The 17543-nt window shown below is 39.7% G+C and overlaps 1 protein-coding gene across 5 annotated transcripts in view; it reads right to left on the bottom strand.

The window, feature by feature from the left end:
- The window catches only part of LOC103479941 (voltage-dependent T-type calcium channel subunit alpha-1I-like), a 200969-nt gene that overhangs the window by 74393 nt on the left and 109033 nt on the right, over positions 1 to 17543 (bottom strand). For all 5 annotated transcript variants that reach the window (XM_008434689.2, XM_008434762.2, XM_008434828.2 and 2 more), the window contains 7 exons: positions 16761 to 17103; positions 15082 to 15174; positions 9425 to 9764; positions 8936 to 9342; positions 3529 to 3680; positions 1595 to 1780; positions 259 to 376 (listed from right to left, as the gene is read on the bottom strand). In XM_008434689.2, coding sequence (XP_008432911.1) covers positions 259 to 376; positions 1595 to 1780; positions 3529 to 3680; positions 8936 to 9342; positions 9425 to 9764; positions 15082 to 15174; positions 16761 to 17103 — 1639 coding nt within the window. The remainder of the gene's footprint in view (positions 1 to 258; positions 377 to 1594; positions 1781 to 3528; positions 3681 to 8935; positions 9343 to 9424; positions 9765 to 15081; positions 15175 to 16760; positions 17104 to 17543) is intronic.

The raw sequence follows: 17543 nt of genomic DNA on the forward strand, positions 1-17543 counted from the left end.
AAGTACAGAAAATTATTCTCATTTTTATTTTTTACAGAGTTTCAAGGCTTCTTGATCTTTGTGTGAACCTATATACCTTGACCCTGCTGCTACAGCTGAATTTCCTCACTGTGGGAAGATAAAAGATAATTCTATTCTATTCTACCAATAATTAAAGCTAAATGTACTTCCATGAAAATGTGTAGATTTGTTATCAAAAAAACACATTGGCCCCTTTGTTCTAATACTTTAGACCATAAACTCTGACAGGTCGACTACCTGGAAAACGGTGACAATAGCCCAGAGCAGGGAGTCAAAGTTCTTCCTGTCTGGGACTGTATCCCCAGTTTCTGTCTTCAGACTGAATTTACAGCCAAAGATGTGCATCCCGAGGATACTGCAACACAAAAAGAGCCACAATGAGAACACACTGGCTAACGAATGTAATCGCAATTTTCTTTAAGTTACAGTATGCAGAGCACGTCATTTCCTCATTTTTTTAATACAAATTGTTGTTGGTTTTTATTTGTTTACATTGATTAGAAGACTGAATGCAAAAACATGGATAGTATTAATTCCTAAAAAGCTTCTTTTTTTTTTTTTTTTCAAACTCACTGAGTGGTTAAGAAGAATCGCTTAATGTGCAAACTTATTTAAACACTGCTTTTTATTGTACCATAAGTATTTGAAGATGCAAGCATTCACGTGATAATCAAAACCAAACAGCAGAAATATCACAGAAATAGTTTTTAATTAATATGTTAGACTTTGTGGACTTCTAAATATAGATACAGATTTATGGGTTAGCTTTAGATTTTATTTTTCACCGATCAGTTAAAGCAAATTGACCTTTGGAGGAAAACAAAGTTCATCTGATCTGATTTAAAAGAAAACTGACTTGAGTTGAACGATTCAAGCTCAGAGCTAGACGATGATTATTACCTTTTGCCCTGCAGAACTTAAACATTATTTTATGAATTCCAGCATATTCATGAATATATATACGAGTGGAGTTTTACAACATCCCTCCAAATCCTTAAGGCTCTGTGTCTGTAGTTTTATGAAGACCTTCAATTGTATTTATTTGGTATTTTGAACCTTAGATTAATTGCTGCTGAACAGTATTGGGATACTGTTCAGCAGCACTGGATACTGGATACTGGATAGTATTGGGACATAACATATACCTTAAATCACAAATAGAGCAGACAAGAACCAAGATAACATACAGATATACAGATGTAAACTCTATTACCTTTAAAGATTTATAACCAAGGATATACCAAAACACATGTTTAAGGAAAAGGAAAAAACAAAAAATATGTGCACATTTCTGCTTTTATTATTAATTATGTCAGCTTTGGTCCTCCATATTCTGATGCCTGTGATGATTAATCAAGTCAATACAACAAGAAATATGAGTAAAAAACAGTTACAATAGAACTGACAGTGCATGCACAGGTAGACATATTAGCGTTTTTAACACAACGATAAGTATTGCATATTTAATTCAAAGTCTTCTAAAACACAACATATTTTTATGAGGATATGTTTCAAGTTTGTGATGCTAAAACCTTAAAAAAAATCAGCTCTGTGTTGCAGAGCATCAGCTCACCTAAAGATGAAGATAAAGAGCATGAGCAGCATGCAGAAGGTGGCCACGTTGTCCATGGTCTTCATGAGGACAACCAGCTGTCTCCTGAGCGCCGGCATGAACCTGACCAGCTTCAGCACGCGCAGCAGCCGGAACGTCCGGAGCACCGACAGGCCGCCGTCCGACTGGCCGACAATCTCACAGACGCTGCAGCGAGACGCAGGAAGGAGGAAGATGACCGACAAGTCAGAGAACCAAAACGCAACCTCATGTTTCAATTTAAAACAGAGAATTTGCTTTAAATCCCTTGACAGTCACCCTCAAAACATTTACATGTAGGACAATGTGTCCGTGAGGACACTGGAGACACCATGGCAGCTAAGGGGGAAAAAAACTCATATATTCTCCAAAGTGCATTTCTGAAGTATTTGATATATTTTCCTCCAGCATGCTTTATATTTTTATACGTTTCAAACACTGGGTGTGTTACATAACTTGGACTTATGGTGTTTTTGCGTCTCTGGACATTCTTTATGTTGACAGAGAGTTTTTCTCTCGGACTGAACCAACCAGCTATCAAAGGGTCTGCTAAGCACATCAAAATACTCTCTCCCCTGAACCGCTGAGGACTGAATGGAGGCACTTCCATAGAGTGGCTTTCCTCTCAATGGCCGAGGACGTTCAGGAAGATGAAGACGGGAAGAAAAATAAAATGGTCGAGAAGCACGAGATTAGAAGACAGACGCAGAAACGTTCAATCAACCTGCATCTTTCTGTGATGGGTTGCACATTTGATCTTTTTTCAGTTTTACATGCTTTGATGTGTATTTGATCTGAGGTTTCTAATGGGGATCACAGACAAAGACTTCTAACCATATGAACTAGAGGAAAAAAAAAAAAAAACGCACAAGCAGATCAAAGCCACATCCATTCACAGAAAGCTCCAGGCACACAACAAAAGACAAAACATGTTCCTGTTGCTGCCTGACACGTTGGCATCGCGATCCGTACAGGTGGTGCATTTGTACCGGGCAGCGTGTGTTTGACACTTTGACAAAACTGGGATGATTTAATAGAGAACCACCTCTACTGCGTAACCAGAACACAGAGGCAGAAAGAAAGACAGAAACACAGATGTAGAGGAAGACAGAAAGAAAGAATGGCAAAGACAGAGAGAGAAAGAAACAGGCAGAAATACAGAAAGAAAAAAACAAAATAAACACAGACATATGGAATAAAGGCAGAAAGAAAGACAGAAACACAGATGTAGAGGAAGACAGAAAGAAAGAATGGCAAAGACAGAGAGAGAAAGAAACAGGCAGAAATACAGAAAGAAAAAAACAAAATAAACACAGACATATGGAATAAAGGCAGAAAGAAAGACAGAAAAAACAAAAGACAAGGACAGAGAGAAAGAAAAAAGAAAGACGAAGAAAGGAAGAAAGAAAGATGGAAGAAAAAAAAACAAAGGCAGAAAAATGTAAGGAAAGACAAAGACAGAAGGAAAGGACAGACCGACATAATGACAGAAAAAAAGAAGTAAGAAAGAATGAACCTGAAAAGAAGAAAGAAAAATGAACAAAGACAGAAAAGAAAAGACAGACCGACATGATGACAAAAAGAAAGAACGAAAGACAAAGACAGAAAGAGAAAACCAGAAAGAAGAAACAAAAAAGAAAGTCAGAAAGATGATGGAAAAAGAAAAAATGAAAGACAGAAGAGAGAAAAAAATGAAGACAAAGGAAAATTCAAAGACAGAAAGTTGGAAACACAGAACGACAGTAAGAAACACGACTTAACTGCACTTGTTCCTGCTTGTAAAACATTAAATTTGAATTAAACACATCTTGAACATAATGCACCAATTTACCTCATTATGACACGTCTGCCCTTTAAGAACCTCAGCCTGTTGATGGTGAACGTAAGTGTGAGGACTGAGGTCCTTCTGTTGGTACCTTATGATGACGATGATGCCATCAAACACGTTGTAGGGGTTCCTCAAGTAGTTGAAGGAGCCGAAAGCGGTGAGCTTCAGGATCATCTCCATGGAGAACATGCTGGTGAAAACGATGTTGCAGATCTCCAGCACGTTGGTGAGCTGCTCTGGCTGACCGCCAGAGGACGCAGAATCAGACATTAGAAAAAAAAACAAAAAAAAAAACAGAGATGAGGATTAAAACTAAAGATAATGCAGGAAATTGCAAAAAAATGAAACAAATCAAATATGTTAAATGACGCTCTTGCAGATACAGGAATGTTATACTATTTTTCATAATTCATTCTTTTATATCATCAGCAGTTTGGTTACAGTTGGCATAAAGTTTTAAGCTCTTCATTGTGTCAAACTCACCATATTTTGCCCTGACTATGTATTTTATTCTTTGTTCTGTTTTATATATTCTATGCTTGTGTGAGTCTATTTGCTGTTATTGCACAGACAATTCCCCACTATGAGATATTAAAGGACATTTTATTCTGTTTATTCTGTTCTTGTAGATACATCCATGTCCATATCTGTTTGTAGAGTCATACAGTGTGTGTGTGTGTGTGTGTGTGTGTGCGTGTGTGTGTGTGTGTGTGTGTGTGTGTGCGTGCGTGCGTGCGTGCGTGTGTTTGCTGGGTGGTCTGAGTTTCTCAGCAACTGGTGATTTCCTGCAAATTTTATGCAAAACCATGTCTTGGTTTGCAGAGCAGTAGGAAGCGACTCCAGGTGCCACTTCTGTGCGCTGAGAAAAAACATAAAATAGCAGCAGTTCTGTGGATGAAAAAGCTACGTTAACGACAGAGGTCAGAGGAATATATGAAAAGTGGCTTGAAATTATAGAAAGGCAAAAGTAGGTCAAATAATCGCTTGTTGCAGCCAAAGTTTGCAGAAAACCATCTATGAATCCACACCTGGTGCTACTTCTGGGTATGGAGCAAAAACTTGACCCAAGCATTTGAAGTCCACCATGATTGGTCAGTCTCGGCAGATGAACCCAAAATTTCAATTAAATTCATCCATCTTCTTACACCCTTGTCCCTAGTGGGGTCAGGAGGGTTGCTGGTGCCCATCTCCAGCGAGACATTTCAGGCGAGAGGCAGGGTCAGGTCGCCAGTCAGGTCGCCAGTCCATCGCAGGGCAACACAGAGACACACAGGACAAACCATGCACACACACACACTCTTAAGGAGAATTCAGAGAGACCAATTCACCTGACAGTCATGTTTTTCGACTGTGTGAGGAAGCCGGGGTACCCGGAGAGAATCCACCATACACAGGGAGAACATGCAAACTCCATGCAGAAAGACCGGGGCTGGGAATTAAACCCAGAACCTTCTTGCTACAAGGCAACAGCTCTACCAACTGCCCCACCGTGCAGCCCTCAATTAAATCCAATTTAATGTATTTATGTAGTGCCGATTCACAACTTACGTCATCTTGGGGCAAAAAAAAAAAAAGGACATTCAGTTTGTTTATACAGCCAGGTCATGTTCAGTTTCTCACTTAAATTGGTAAAAAAAGTTTTCCATCCAGGGAAACCCAGCAGATTGCTTCAAGTCACTCACACTCAGCAATCACTCCTCCTGGATGAGCGCATAGCGACAGTGGACAATCGATTATTTTAAGTCGTTAACGCTGCAGCGAAACTTCAAACTGAGGACGTGTAATTGAATTTAATTCAGTTTGGTTTGGAGACCGCTCCCACAGCAGGAAGTGGACTACATTGCAAAACATTCTGGGTGTGTTTAGCGCTAGCAGGAGAAATGGCTCCTGGTCTTTTACCAAAGACAAAAGAGAAATCCTACAAATCCTACAACAAATCTGGTACTCGGTACAGCGCCGCCACAGGCGAGGAGGGGAACAGGTTTTTCAAAGGGTTCGGTTTGTTTGACAAAATACTTAACAAATGTTGGGATTTTGGATCCCAATCGAACCAAGTCTACCGGACCATCAGGTGCGAAAACACCCTTAGATTCAACAAATGGTATTTAGTGTGTTTGTTATATTTCTTGATGCAACTTACAAAATATGTTTAAGGTTGGCTGAACAGATTCAACTGTAATCATGTTTATGTTTCTTTATGCCTTATTAATGCTAATAGTAAAGTACTTTTACTATTACATGTACATATTTTGAGTCACAGTTTGTGTGACTCCGTTACTTGATGGTTTATCATGAACCATCAGAAAACGTTTTTTCTCACACATGTATGCATAAATCTAACAAGAGGTTTGTAACAGTTCATTTTCATTACTTAATAGGAATACAATAGGAAACATAAATGTTCTTCATAATGATGCCAACTAAAACAATAGAACCTCTAACACAGAGAGGCTCCTATGGTTTCCCCAGAAAACTTGCTATGTCCAGTGGTTAGGCGCTAGGGCAGTTGTTTATCCAGCGGCCCGTCGTGTTTGAGTTAAAAAATGTTAAAGTTTCATGTTTAAATTTGATAATATCACTTGATAATTATGTGTTATTGAAAGATTGGAAGATTAATAAATGAACACCAGCTATAAACTCTCAAAAATCACTGTTTTTGCTTCTGATACTTCTACTGCTACCGTCTCTTGTTGCTCTACTTCAGCTCGCTGTGGAACGTCTGCTGCTGCAGACGTCAGAACTACATTAGATAAACGTAATTCTTGCAGATTTGGCAGCGTTTTCCTTCAGGTTTTTCACTCTTTTTTTGCAATACCTTCCTGCACTACCTTTCCTCCTTTAGCCTTCCATTCATCATCGACCTTAAGTGTCTTTGCAAGCAGTGGAGATGACAGCACTGCATAAAATCAGCTTGGATTCAACAACTGGCAGCAAAGGAAGAATGTAAGGAAGAAGATAATTCCTAAAGCAACTCTAACTGCAAATTCTGGGCTCATAAGTGTAACTCCTGAGCTTTTTTAAAAAATTTTTTTACAAGTTTTAGCAAGATTTAGCAGTGATTGTTTCTCAGTGGTTATACTGAACTGTGCATATCCTAGAAAAAAACCCCAGAAAAGCTTCCAGACTATTCCTCACCAATCAAGCTCTGCAAAAACTGTCGGGGAACAACACCATCCAAAGTGGTAAACAGCATACAGTCATTCCCTTACACCCAATAACAACCTATTATCTCAAGTTAACGCACCTTGCATGTATTCGAACTGAGGGGCAAACCAGCATACTTGGAGAAACCCAAGAATAGGCAAAAAAGAAACCCAGCTCTGAATCAAAAGCTGCTAAAGCCTGCATTTAAACTCGGCAACTTGTTGCTGTTGGGCAACCGCTCTAAGCACTTCCACTGCGTTGTCTCATAAATAATAAAGTGCAACCAGAAAAACCTCGTCTAATGGTATACGTGCTGGAAATTATGCAACCTTTCTTCCCAAAGCGGCTGTGGCCTCAGCCACAGGACTTTGGGGAACCACGTGTTTTTTTTTGTTTTTTTTCCCCAGAACAGGTGAGAACAAGATCACAGTCACAACAACAGACACAGACTGTGATTCTGGTGTTTAACCATGTTGCGAAGGAACACTCCAGTTTCCTTCCCAGGAAGCTAGACAGGCAAACCCAGCTTTGTATTTCCTCCCCATTAACACAGCAAAGTCTCTCTGTCACTTCCCTTCTGTCTCGCTATTTTTAGCAGCAGCTAGGATGAGAGACGACCTACCACTGCGGCGGTGGCAGGCATGAGTGGGCGATGGTATAGCAAGAGAGAGAGAGGCAGAGAGAGAGAGAGAAATATTGATAGAAATACAAAGAGTTCAAAAAAGCTGAGCGACAGTAAAACATAGAAACCAGAGGGGGAAGAAAAATCTAGAAAACATGCCACTGCATTGCTTTTATTACTGTGGGGCTTGGTGAACATAAACATTTTTTTTTTATTAATCTTGGTGAAATCATGTCCTTTAGGTTTTGGAAATAATCAGTAAGTCACATTCCACATTTCACCTGGATCCCTACAAATTTACTTCCTCCTCAAAACTTCTACAAACATTACTCCAGGCTGACAAAGTGACAACACACCAGTTTATTCCCATATTCACTTCTTAACTCTATATTACAGTAGGGGTTGGAAGGTTTTCTTCGCTATACTCTGAGTTGGAGAAATTTTAATTGGCATTGGAAAATGTTTTCTAAATTCACACTTAAAACAACTTTGCAACAGGAAATAGTTTGTTTGAACATTTTCAGCAGGAAGTGCTCTTGGAATAACACAGCTAGCGTGGAAGTGAGTCAGAAGTAAGATGATTTGTTTCAACTTAACTTCAATGTGAGGTTCAATGTAAAGTTTGTTACTATATTTTTAGTGATAAATTATAGGCGTGAGGAAAATGAAGGTTAATATAACCTGATTTCATCGTCACAACATTCAGTCATATTATCACTTTGATTTGTTCTGATAATATAACACAGCTAATGTAACTTTAGCTTGGTTTTTACTTTTTGATGAATATGGAAAAAAACATCAAACATTTCAAATACCATTGCATATATATACATATATATATATTATTATAATTTTTTGGGGGGGGAAAGCATTTATTTTGGAATAACCTAAATATGGAACAAGAGAATATCTCCATTTCAATGTATTTTAATGTTTATATCCCTTGAGATTATAAGTTGTTTTTAAAATAAACTTGAATACATTTTTTATTTGTTTCTGATAATAATCTTAAGGCTCACAAAGTAGGACCAAGGGTTTTTTTTCTCTAAATTAAACCAAAATTTCACATTCTGCCATTGTAATGTAAGTAAATAAATCTTCTGAAATCCTGTTGTTGTGTTTAGTCTGCCAATGAAAGATTATTTTAGGCTTTGGGAACCTTGCGACATTTTCTGAAGATGGCTCAATTTGGAAGTCAATCCAAAAAGCAAATACTAAAAATTTAAATAGTTCATCACAATTCCTTGCACTAAGTTCATTTATCAGCTTTGGAGAGGCCCTGTATTCAATGAGACGAGAGCGGAACATTTTTGTGATCAAGAATAAATGTGCAGCATCACAGAAAATGATGTAATAGCTATTCCGGGCCAATGGACGGCGCTGTAACACTGCAAGGCAGCAATACAAATAACACAGAATGGCGCCATGTTTGCTATATGTCAGAGTGAGCCACATGCAGAAGAGAGAGCGTCTTGCCACATGGTAACATTAAACCACCACTTTGTATCCACTCTGGAACTTGGTTTCAAAAATGATTATTTCTGGTCCCCCAAGATACTGAATCTGTAAGGATGCACAGTCTAAGTGACAAAGAACTTTTACAGACACACCTGGACATGACCTTAAAATGTCGATCCTTGGCGTATTAACAACTATAATAAAGCTCCAAGGAAAAAAAGACGGCCAAATATGCTACCTTAGGTGTGTTATCAATTAATGCTTGTATTACCTGCTCATGGTGCTCAATCCCCATGCTGATGGTGTTGATAAGGATGGCGATCATGATGCCTCGGTTAAAGTACTTGCTCTCTACAATGCCCCACAGATTCTTCCTCGTGTCCTGCCAAAATTCTTTGCATCGTTTCTTCGGGCTACATCCTATATGGTTCTCGGCACTTTTCGGGGTTTTTTTGTCCTCGTCTTTGGTTCCTTGTTTTTGCTTATCCTCATTGTCAGTTTTGTCCACAGCTTCCTCCTCTGTTTCATCGCCAGCGACACAGACGGCTCCCGCTCCGTCTTTAAGTTCCAGTGCTGCAGCACACTGAGGACAACCGTCTGCCTTCGAGGCAGTGGTCAGGGCTACAGGCTCAGCTGACGAGGCGTGAACTGGTTTATGATGATGAGGGCACGGATGACCTGGGAACAGAAAACATTTGGAGGTCAGTGTATATCGTGTGCCTTATGTCTACTGCTGCTTATCATGTTCTCAGCCACCTACCTGGCCTGGACACAAGTCTCCTCTCAAGTTCTCGCCTTCCATTGGCCTTCTTCTCCCTCTCATCCCCTCCTCGTCTTCCTCGCCCAACGCCCCGAAACCCACGGGGTTTACCTCGCAAACTGTTAAAAAAGGCAACCATTTGCCTCCTGGCCTTGCGGAGGCAGTGGCAGACCAGCTGGAAGAGTTCTTCGTAGCAATCTCCCGGCTCGCTGGCCAACGTTGAAGAGGACGAGCAGCGAGCGCGCTGCTCCTGCATTAGCTGGTGCTCCCGCTGCTTGGTCTCTGAAAACTGGGTTGCGATGACCACAAGGCACAGGTTGATCATGAAGAAGGAACCGACCTGAGAGGGCGATAGGTGTGCAAAAAGTTTGGTTGAACCAGTAAGTTTAAAAAGAGAAGCATAAGACCAGACGATGAGAAGCAGCATTCAGCTTCTATGCACCACAAATCTGGAACAAACTTCCAGAAAACTGCAGAACTGCTGAAACAATTAGTGCCTTCAAATCTAGACTAAAAACCCACCTGTTTGGAGTCGCCTTTGAATCATAATCAATGAAGAATTTATCAATTGCATTGTCTAAATGTAATGTGTCGATTGTTGATTCTATGTTGCATTACTTTGTTTTTTTGTTTTCATGATGTAAAGCACTTTGAAATGTCTTGTTGCTGAAATGTGCTATACAAATAACCTTTTTGACAGAATGAGTGAAGAGCAAGTGACAGCTACCAAAGGCACCAGGGTCAGAAATCAATTCTGATTGGCTGCGTCAAGAACCAATAACCTCAGTCTCTTTAGCATCTGGATCAAGCTTAAGGAAAAGCGCAAAATGATTCTTGGGCTTTATAACCTTATCAAAACTGACTTTTACACATTAAGGCTCCAATTTATAAATATATTTTAAAAAAAGACTACTGGAATTTATTTAATTTACTTATCTCATTTGCAAACAGACATGGAGACCGTTGGAAAAAGTTAACGGGGTGATTTAATTGCAGATCGTCCAGAAAAAAAAAAATAAAAAATTTAGATTTGTATACATTGAACATCTAGTTTTGGCGTAGAAAGAGAGTGGGGTAAACAACAACATCAAGGTCATCCCAACCTGCAGGGTTCATTTTGAAAACCAGTGCAAGAAGCCAGGAAAACGATACATCTCTGAAGGTAGTGATCAATAATCCTGATCAGCCGATGCTGTTCTCTCCCTTTGCTGCGTCAATACGAGCAGGTGAGAGCAGACGTATGAGCGTGTCTATATAGGGCGCTGTGGGAAAGTGCTCCATGGATAAAGCTCCTCTTCATCGATTCAAAGTATTGAGTTTTCATCAGACTCGCTGCTTTTTCAGTTGATTTCTCAAGACTCGTGGACAGAAAGCGCGATAATATATCCCAGAACCCATTCAGCACATTCACTTCCCCGTTGAAATATTTATACTCACACTCTCTTGGTACACTGACAGGACAGACATAGATTTGTCTTACTATAGTCAGCTCTTTCAAAATAAACAAATCAAAGCTAGCATAGCACAGCTGCTACAAAAAGCTGCTACCATGAGTGTCACAAGTCAACAGCTAACCGACTTTATACTGATTACAAACTTTACACTCCAGAGAAGAAATGAATCAACAGCTAAACGTATAATGAACTCCAGAAAACAAAGTTCTGAAAAAGAGTCAAAAAAGCTCAACATAGTAATTAGTTGAGGAATGTGCAGACATATGAAACCAAGTTTTTGAAACTTTTCTTGCTTCATGCATTTTTATTTCTGACAGATTTGTCCATTTTTCCAGCTGATTTAGACATTACATGAGTGCAAAGGATTTATCATGGCTACAATTTTTTCTACGTCAACAAAACATTGAAATGTGGCTGCAGACACTTTTGAGAGACACTTTATGCACGATGTGCAAACTGATCCATACAATAACATCCTAAATTTGCAGTTAAACTGAGCCTACAAGCACGGTTAGTCATTTATGTTGGTGTGATAACATGTGCTTTGAGATTTCTGCCACTGATTAACACTGTCAAATTGTAGAAATACGTTCAACTGTTTGAGTCACAGTCGCATGTCAGAGCAGAAGGCTGCATCAGACAGCCTTTGAAACCAAATAATGTTGAGGATGTTGTTTGAGGATGCTAAATCTTAATTAAACAGTCAAGCTGTTTTCCAAATAATGCTCCAGCTCTGCTGGGTTTCTTGTTCAAACTCTCGACGATGATAATCACTCTGAGGAATTTGTCAGCTTGATCCGACTCGTTTCATCAGTCTCTCCATCTGATGCTATCTCTTGTCATCTAGTTCCCCTCAAGCCATATCTCCTGTCATCCTCTCCGTATCCCACCCCATCTCTCAGTTTGATTTACCTCATTTTATCCGCATCGGAGCGAAACCGCCAAACCGTTTAAACCCCTCTCCCTCTCTTCCTACTTCCTTTTCTCTCCATACGTTCAGTCCTCCGTTGCTCACTGGCTTAGTACTCTGCGTTGGAAAGTCTGTTGAACATTAATAAAAGTCTCTCCGTCTGTCCGCCGGTTTGACGATGACAAGCGGGAGTACAAACAGAGCTGATAATGTCAGACTGGTAAAGAGCTCAAATCAATTAACTCCACTTTATGTGTTTGGGAGAGAGTCGCTGAAATGTGATGCAACAGAGCTGATGAAGGTTTGACAGATAGAGGAGGAAATGTCAAATTGGAATGCAGAAAGTGAAAGAGAAATAAATATCTTGCTTAATTTTTTGGTTTTAATGTACAAATTACAATTACAAAGCAACTTGACTATTTGTGAAAAACCAGGGGTGGTAAAGATGTATAAAATGCCCCATAATAGTAAAAAAAATAAAAATAAAAATAATAATTTTTTGCTGAAGGACAATTGTACGCTTGGATTTAATTTTTTGATTTTTTGTATCTTTTAATTCACAATGTCCATGTTGACAAATTCTGCACAATGCTTGGTACAACTGTTGTCAATCCTTTGGCCACTAAAATAGTAACTCAAGCTTTTATAACATCTGACTAACGTCACAATGTCAGGTGAAAATCCCAAGTCTGCGCAAAAAGTTGTGAATAATGACTGAATTTGCGTCAACAGTTGCGAACTCAACGTCACAACTTCGTGAAGGGACTGCCTAATGTGGCTTCTTCATTAACGTTCAAGTGTTGTAAATTTACGTTTTTGAGTTAAACTATGCAGATTGGAAATAAAACTAACTCCAGGTTTTTAATGGTGGCGCTGAATGTTTAGACTGGTTGCTGGTCTCAGTTAGCCTGCAGCCACCAAAGCAGTTCCTTCCTCTGGTCCGGCTCAGGTTTGGTGCTACACTTTAATGATTCTGGAGTCAGAAGAAGTAGTGAAACCAATGGGAATTGGTGCAAAGTAAGCACTGGCAACAGTTTAACAGTGGAGCTGGTTTGCTGGAAGAGGGACTTGTGAAAGGTGGCGAGGTAAAAATGGGTCCTGCTCCAGCCCAGTGGGCCTTGGCTGATCAGATGTGTTGAATGTTGCAATAGTGCTCAGTCTGGTATTCAAATTATGCCAGGCTTTTGATGTTTTATGCTGTATAACACGTACTATATATGTACCTGCCTTAATGTAGCATTACACTGGCTTAATTTGAAGGGCTTGGCATGTATTTTATTGTATGACACGCTTGTTACCCCGATCCTGTGATCAGGGTGTCTGCCCTGCGCACGTGAGCCATGAGAGGACACGCTGAGAGACTCACTCTAATTAAGGACATTTCAATTGACATCAAAGACGGGACGGGACTCGCCTCGCCTCGCTCACCCTCCAATCCTCTCCCGGATTTGATACCGACACTCCAGTCTGTCACCATCACCTCCCGGTTTTTCCTCTTCACGTCTGTCAGTCATTCCTGTTTTATCCCCGTTCATCACCGACTCTCTTAAGCCCACTCGGTATCTTACGATTCTCCCTCGCGTATCCCTCGCTGCATATCTGGCCATTCTTCCCCCTCTCTATATTTTTTCACACACATTTCATCATCTTTATTTTAATTTCCACAAATCCTCACTCCTGCCTTTGGTTATTACTCTTCTCTCCTTCCTCCTCTCTTCATCCTTTGGTAAACGACGCATCCACATCAAAAGGGGGCCATTATTTCACAAATCGGCAGAAGGAAGCCAACGTCGGCAGTTTGATGTGTTGGATAGTGTCCAACAGCAAATCAGAGGCAGACCGTGAGAATTTGTCTTCGTGCCTCTGAGTGTGTGAGTGTCTGTGTGTGTGAGAAAATAACTTTGAATGTGTTACTGGTTGTGACAGTAGGTGTCTGAGAATAGATTGTAGACGGACTGTAGCAGCATTTCCAATGACCATATATGGAATTTTGAAAATAAATTTGCTTAATCGAAATATGCCAGTTCTTTTTGATGAAATGTTTTGGCGCTAGGATGAGGTGGTTTTTTTCTTTGACTATCGAAACTGGTTCATTTCGCAAAACTGCAATGGAAACGCGTTTTTCAAATCACACGAGTCACACTGACAACCGGCGCTAACCAATGAAGAAGTCGACAGGAAATAGTTGGATGTTTCTGACTTGTCACGTGAACAAAGTGAACAAATGTGCTCATGCGTGATTTTAATTGAGCTTCTTATTTAAACGAAACAGCGAAATTGTGGTTTTGTCGACATTAGTAAAATATCGACAAAGTTTTTGCGCACATTTTGTAATGGAAACGCATCCAGTTACATGAATGATGCCTGCTTATACGGCCAACTGAGAACACAGAGATGAAAAGAAGGCAGCAGAAGAGAGATAGGAGGCTAACAGAAGACAAAAAACAGTGGAAGGGGAATGGCGTATGGCAAAGATGGACCTGGTGAGAGAGAGAGAGTGAGAAAGCAGAGATGGAGGGGAATGTGTTGCGGGTGTGAAAGTGCTGGGAGCAGAGATTGACACATTCAAGGAGATAGAGTGATACTAGGAGAAGTGACACATTAACGAATGAAGAGAGTATCGGCGAGGAAAGGGAAGAGAGCAAAAAAGCTTGTGTCTGCCTCAGAAGGCGAGGCAATTAAAAGTCTAATAAAAAAGACAAGACAGCCCCTGGGTAGCAGAGTAGCTGGAGCTAGCAGTCACGCTGCATTATGATAACACTTCCACACATACTTCTAAGTACTCCCCGACAAGCTAAAATAGAAATATACCGAGAAAGCCACGCATCGACGCTCACACACAAAAGTGTACTGTGGCACACATAGAGAAGCTAAAGGACTGGAATTAAAAAGTGTTTTACGGGAACAAAAGGGAGGATTCTTTAGGGATTTGTGCAGCAGTTCTCAGCATGTGTGCGTGTGTGTATGCGTGTGCGTGCGTGTGTGAGTAAGGATTTGTGAGAGTGCACGTGTAACTATGCGCACAGGTAAGACACAGAGGACAGAAACGATACACGTCTACTGACAAATTGAATTCAGCCAACCTTATATGATCATACACTTACAATTCATAACTCATATCATGTTTGTCCAGATTAGTAATGTAACCAAATGTCTCATTAAAACTCTACTAAACTGTACATGTGATTTTTTTTTAACCTATTCAGATTCACCACATTTATATTAAGCATTTACTCAGTTAGTGCAATGTGTCCAACATTTTTGATTTAAACTAAAGTAGAGACAAGACTTACTATTATTAAGAGGATGAAGTAGATAAAGTTGTAGAAAGAGTGAGCATCCATCACATAGTACATGATCTCCACCCAGCCCTCCAGAGTGATCACCTAAAGCAAAGAAGACAATAAATTCAGAGCCACAGAGTTTTCATTCAGTAAAAGGGTCAATCAAGGATTTGAGCTTTTTGGCGACATGCTTGTTTATTTTTCAAGGCAAGCTAAAGCTAACAGTTTTGCTAGCATAAGTTTGAAATCAGGTAAAACATCAGTAACAAAACCTGTTCCAAATAATGTTGCGTATATTAAACTGTGGATACAATCTATCTGTGTAGACGGCAATTGTAGCAAATCCAGCTGAAACATCATAATACAGTCAAAATGGCATATGTGTCCCATTAACCAACGACCGATTAGAAGCATAGGCATAAACCCAACCATGGTCGAGTTTATGTCTAGTTACACCGAATTTTGCTAATTTGTGTACCATATGCCTAAATCGGTCTGTGTTGTGTGCACAATATTTAAATTATTATTAATCTTATCAGCTTATTGACAGCAAAAACAACATTTATTTTTATGTAAATTAAGACACTTCGTTGAATTTTATTCTTTGGGTTAATATTTTCCAGATACATACAGTCTGCATGTGTCTGGATTCAGTGAAGGTCCAGACACTGAACTGATGGCCAGTTAGTCGTCGTCTACTAAAAACAATATGCTGTGGCCAAAAACATCCACGCGGTTTTTAGGACAGGATAAACCTGAAAGTTAACTTTCCAGTGTAATTTTGCTAACTTTTATTGTTTTGCATATGGCTGCGCTAAGTGGAATTCGAACAAAGAATCCACGATTTGCTGATGTGTTCTCTGTAATATTAAGTAACAGATGGATACGCAGCCTTTCGGCTCTGAGTGTGCCAAAAAAATGTAATAAAAAAAAACTGAAAGCAAAACGTGCTGAGAGGAAAACGTCTATCGCCCAGGGAGATCATTGACAAATTAAGATAACAGAGAAACAAAATGATTAGATTTTTAATGAAAGTTATTGCATTAAAAAAGATTTGATGTTGAATGGAGCAAAATCAAAAGGAAATCATTGTTTATTCATTTTAGGCTATTAGTCCCAAATAAAACGCAGACATTTGGAAATTTGAACAGACAAAAAATTGCAGAAACTAAAACTAGCTGTACTTGAGGCTTCGTAGATCATTAAAACAGAGGGAACTTTTTAGTTATGATTGGTAGAAAAAGAAGCAAAAAGACAGCAGCATATTGAACACTGTAAACAACACTCAATGGTGAATGACAATTCAAAAATTTTCAGGCTGCACAACTTAATTGGAATAGACTATGTTTTCTAACAGTCTGGTCTGCATTCATAACATCAAGCTGTTTTTCTGTGGACGCTTAAGGTAAATGCTGCTGGCACAGTTTTTATCCTGACCCACTCTTGTTTTCTGTTGCCGGTGATTCACAGGCAGTTTTGTGCAAAGCTCTTAATTCATGTAGCCACTTGAAGTGCTTGAATTGGCTCATCAAATCCTTGAGCCCACTTAGATATTCAAACCAGAATAATGCCTTGTCATGAACTTTGGGAAGGACAGGACATAATCCATTAGGCTGAACATGATTTCAAACCAAAGCCATAGAAAACAAAACAAAACAATTAAAACTCTGACGGAACTTTTCACCCACCTGAAAGATGACGATCCAGGCATAGGCAATGTTATCAAAATTGATGGCACCTTTGTGTGGGTTGCTGCTTCCAGTGTGACATCTGGTGTAGTACTGGTTCCAGTTGACACATAGGCCAGCTACACTGACGCTGCCATTGGTCAAAGGTTCAGGACTCAGTCCAATGGACTGACGGTACACAACGTCCTCTTTGTCCAAACAGCAGGCCCGGCCTCCTTCACGGCGGGCTGGGACGTCTGAGCAGGACATGATGCCGTTGTCGACGGGTAAGGAGCAGATGAAGGGCCGCTCGTCATCTTCATCGGCCATGTAGTAAGGTCGGGGGAGACCGATACCCGTAGTCCTGGAAGTGTTGAAAGGACGTCATGTTAGAAACGTGAACAGATATCGTTTGCGGACCAATTAAAAAGCCAAAATCATGCATTGGGTTAAATCAGGTCAGCCAAAAAGTAGAAGCTTTTCAAACCTGATAGTCTGGTAGACAAAAAACTACAACATTTCTTAGATTTTTATAGTTGGTGTGGAAACCAAACCCAATGAAAACCCTGTTCACCAAACTATTTAGATCAGTGTTTTTCAACCTTTTTTGAGCCAAGGTACGTTATTTTAATTGAAAAAATCTTGAGGCACACCACCAACCAAAAATGTAAACAAAGATACTCTGTATACTCTATATTACATATATAGTCATTCTTATCAAAGTCTCCTGAATAGGAATCAAATAAACACAAAAATGCATTTTTATCACATTTTACATTTCTTATTTCAAATTGCACTTAACAT

The sequence above is a fragment of the Poecilia reticulata genome, linkage group LG1, assembly GCF_000633615.1.
Source record: "Poecilia reticulata strain Guanapo linkage group LG1, Guppy_female_1.0+MT, whole genome shotgun sequence".
In the NCBI taxonomy this organism is placed as follows: domain Eukaryota; kingdom Metazoa; phylum Chordata; class Actinopteri; order Cyprinodontiformes; family Poeciliidae; genus Poecilia; species Poecilia reticulata.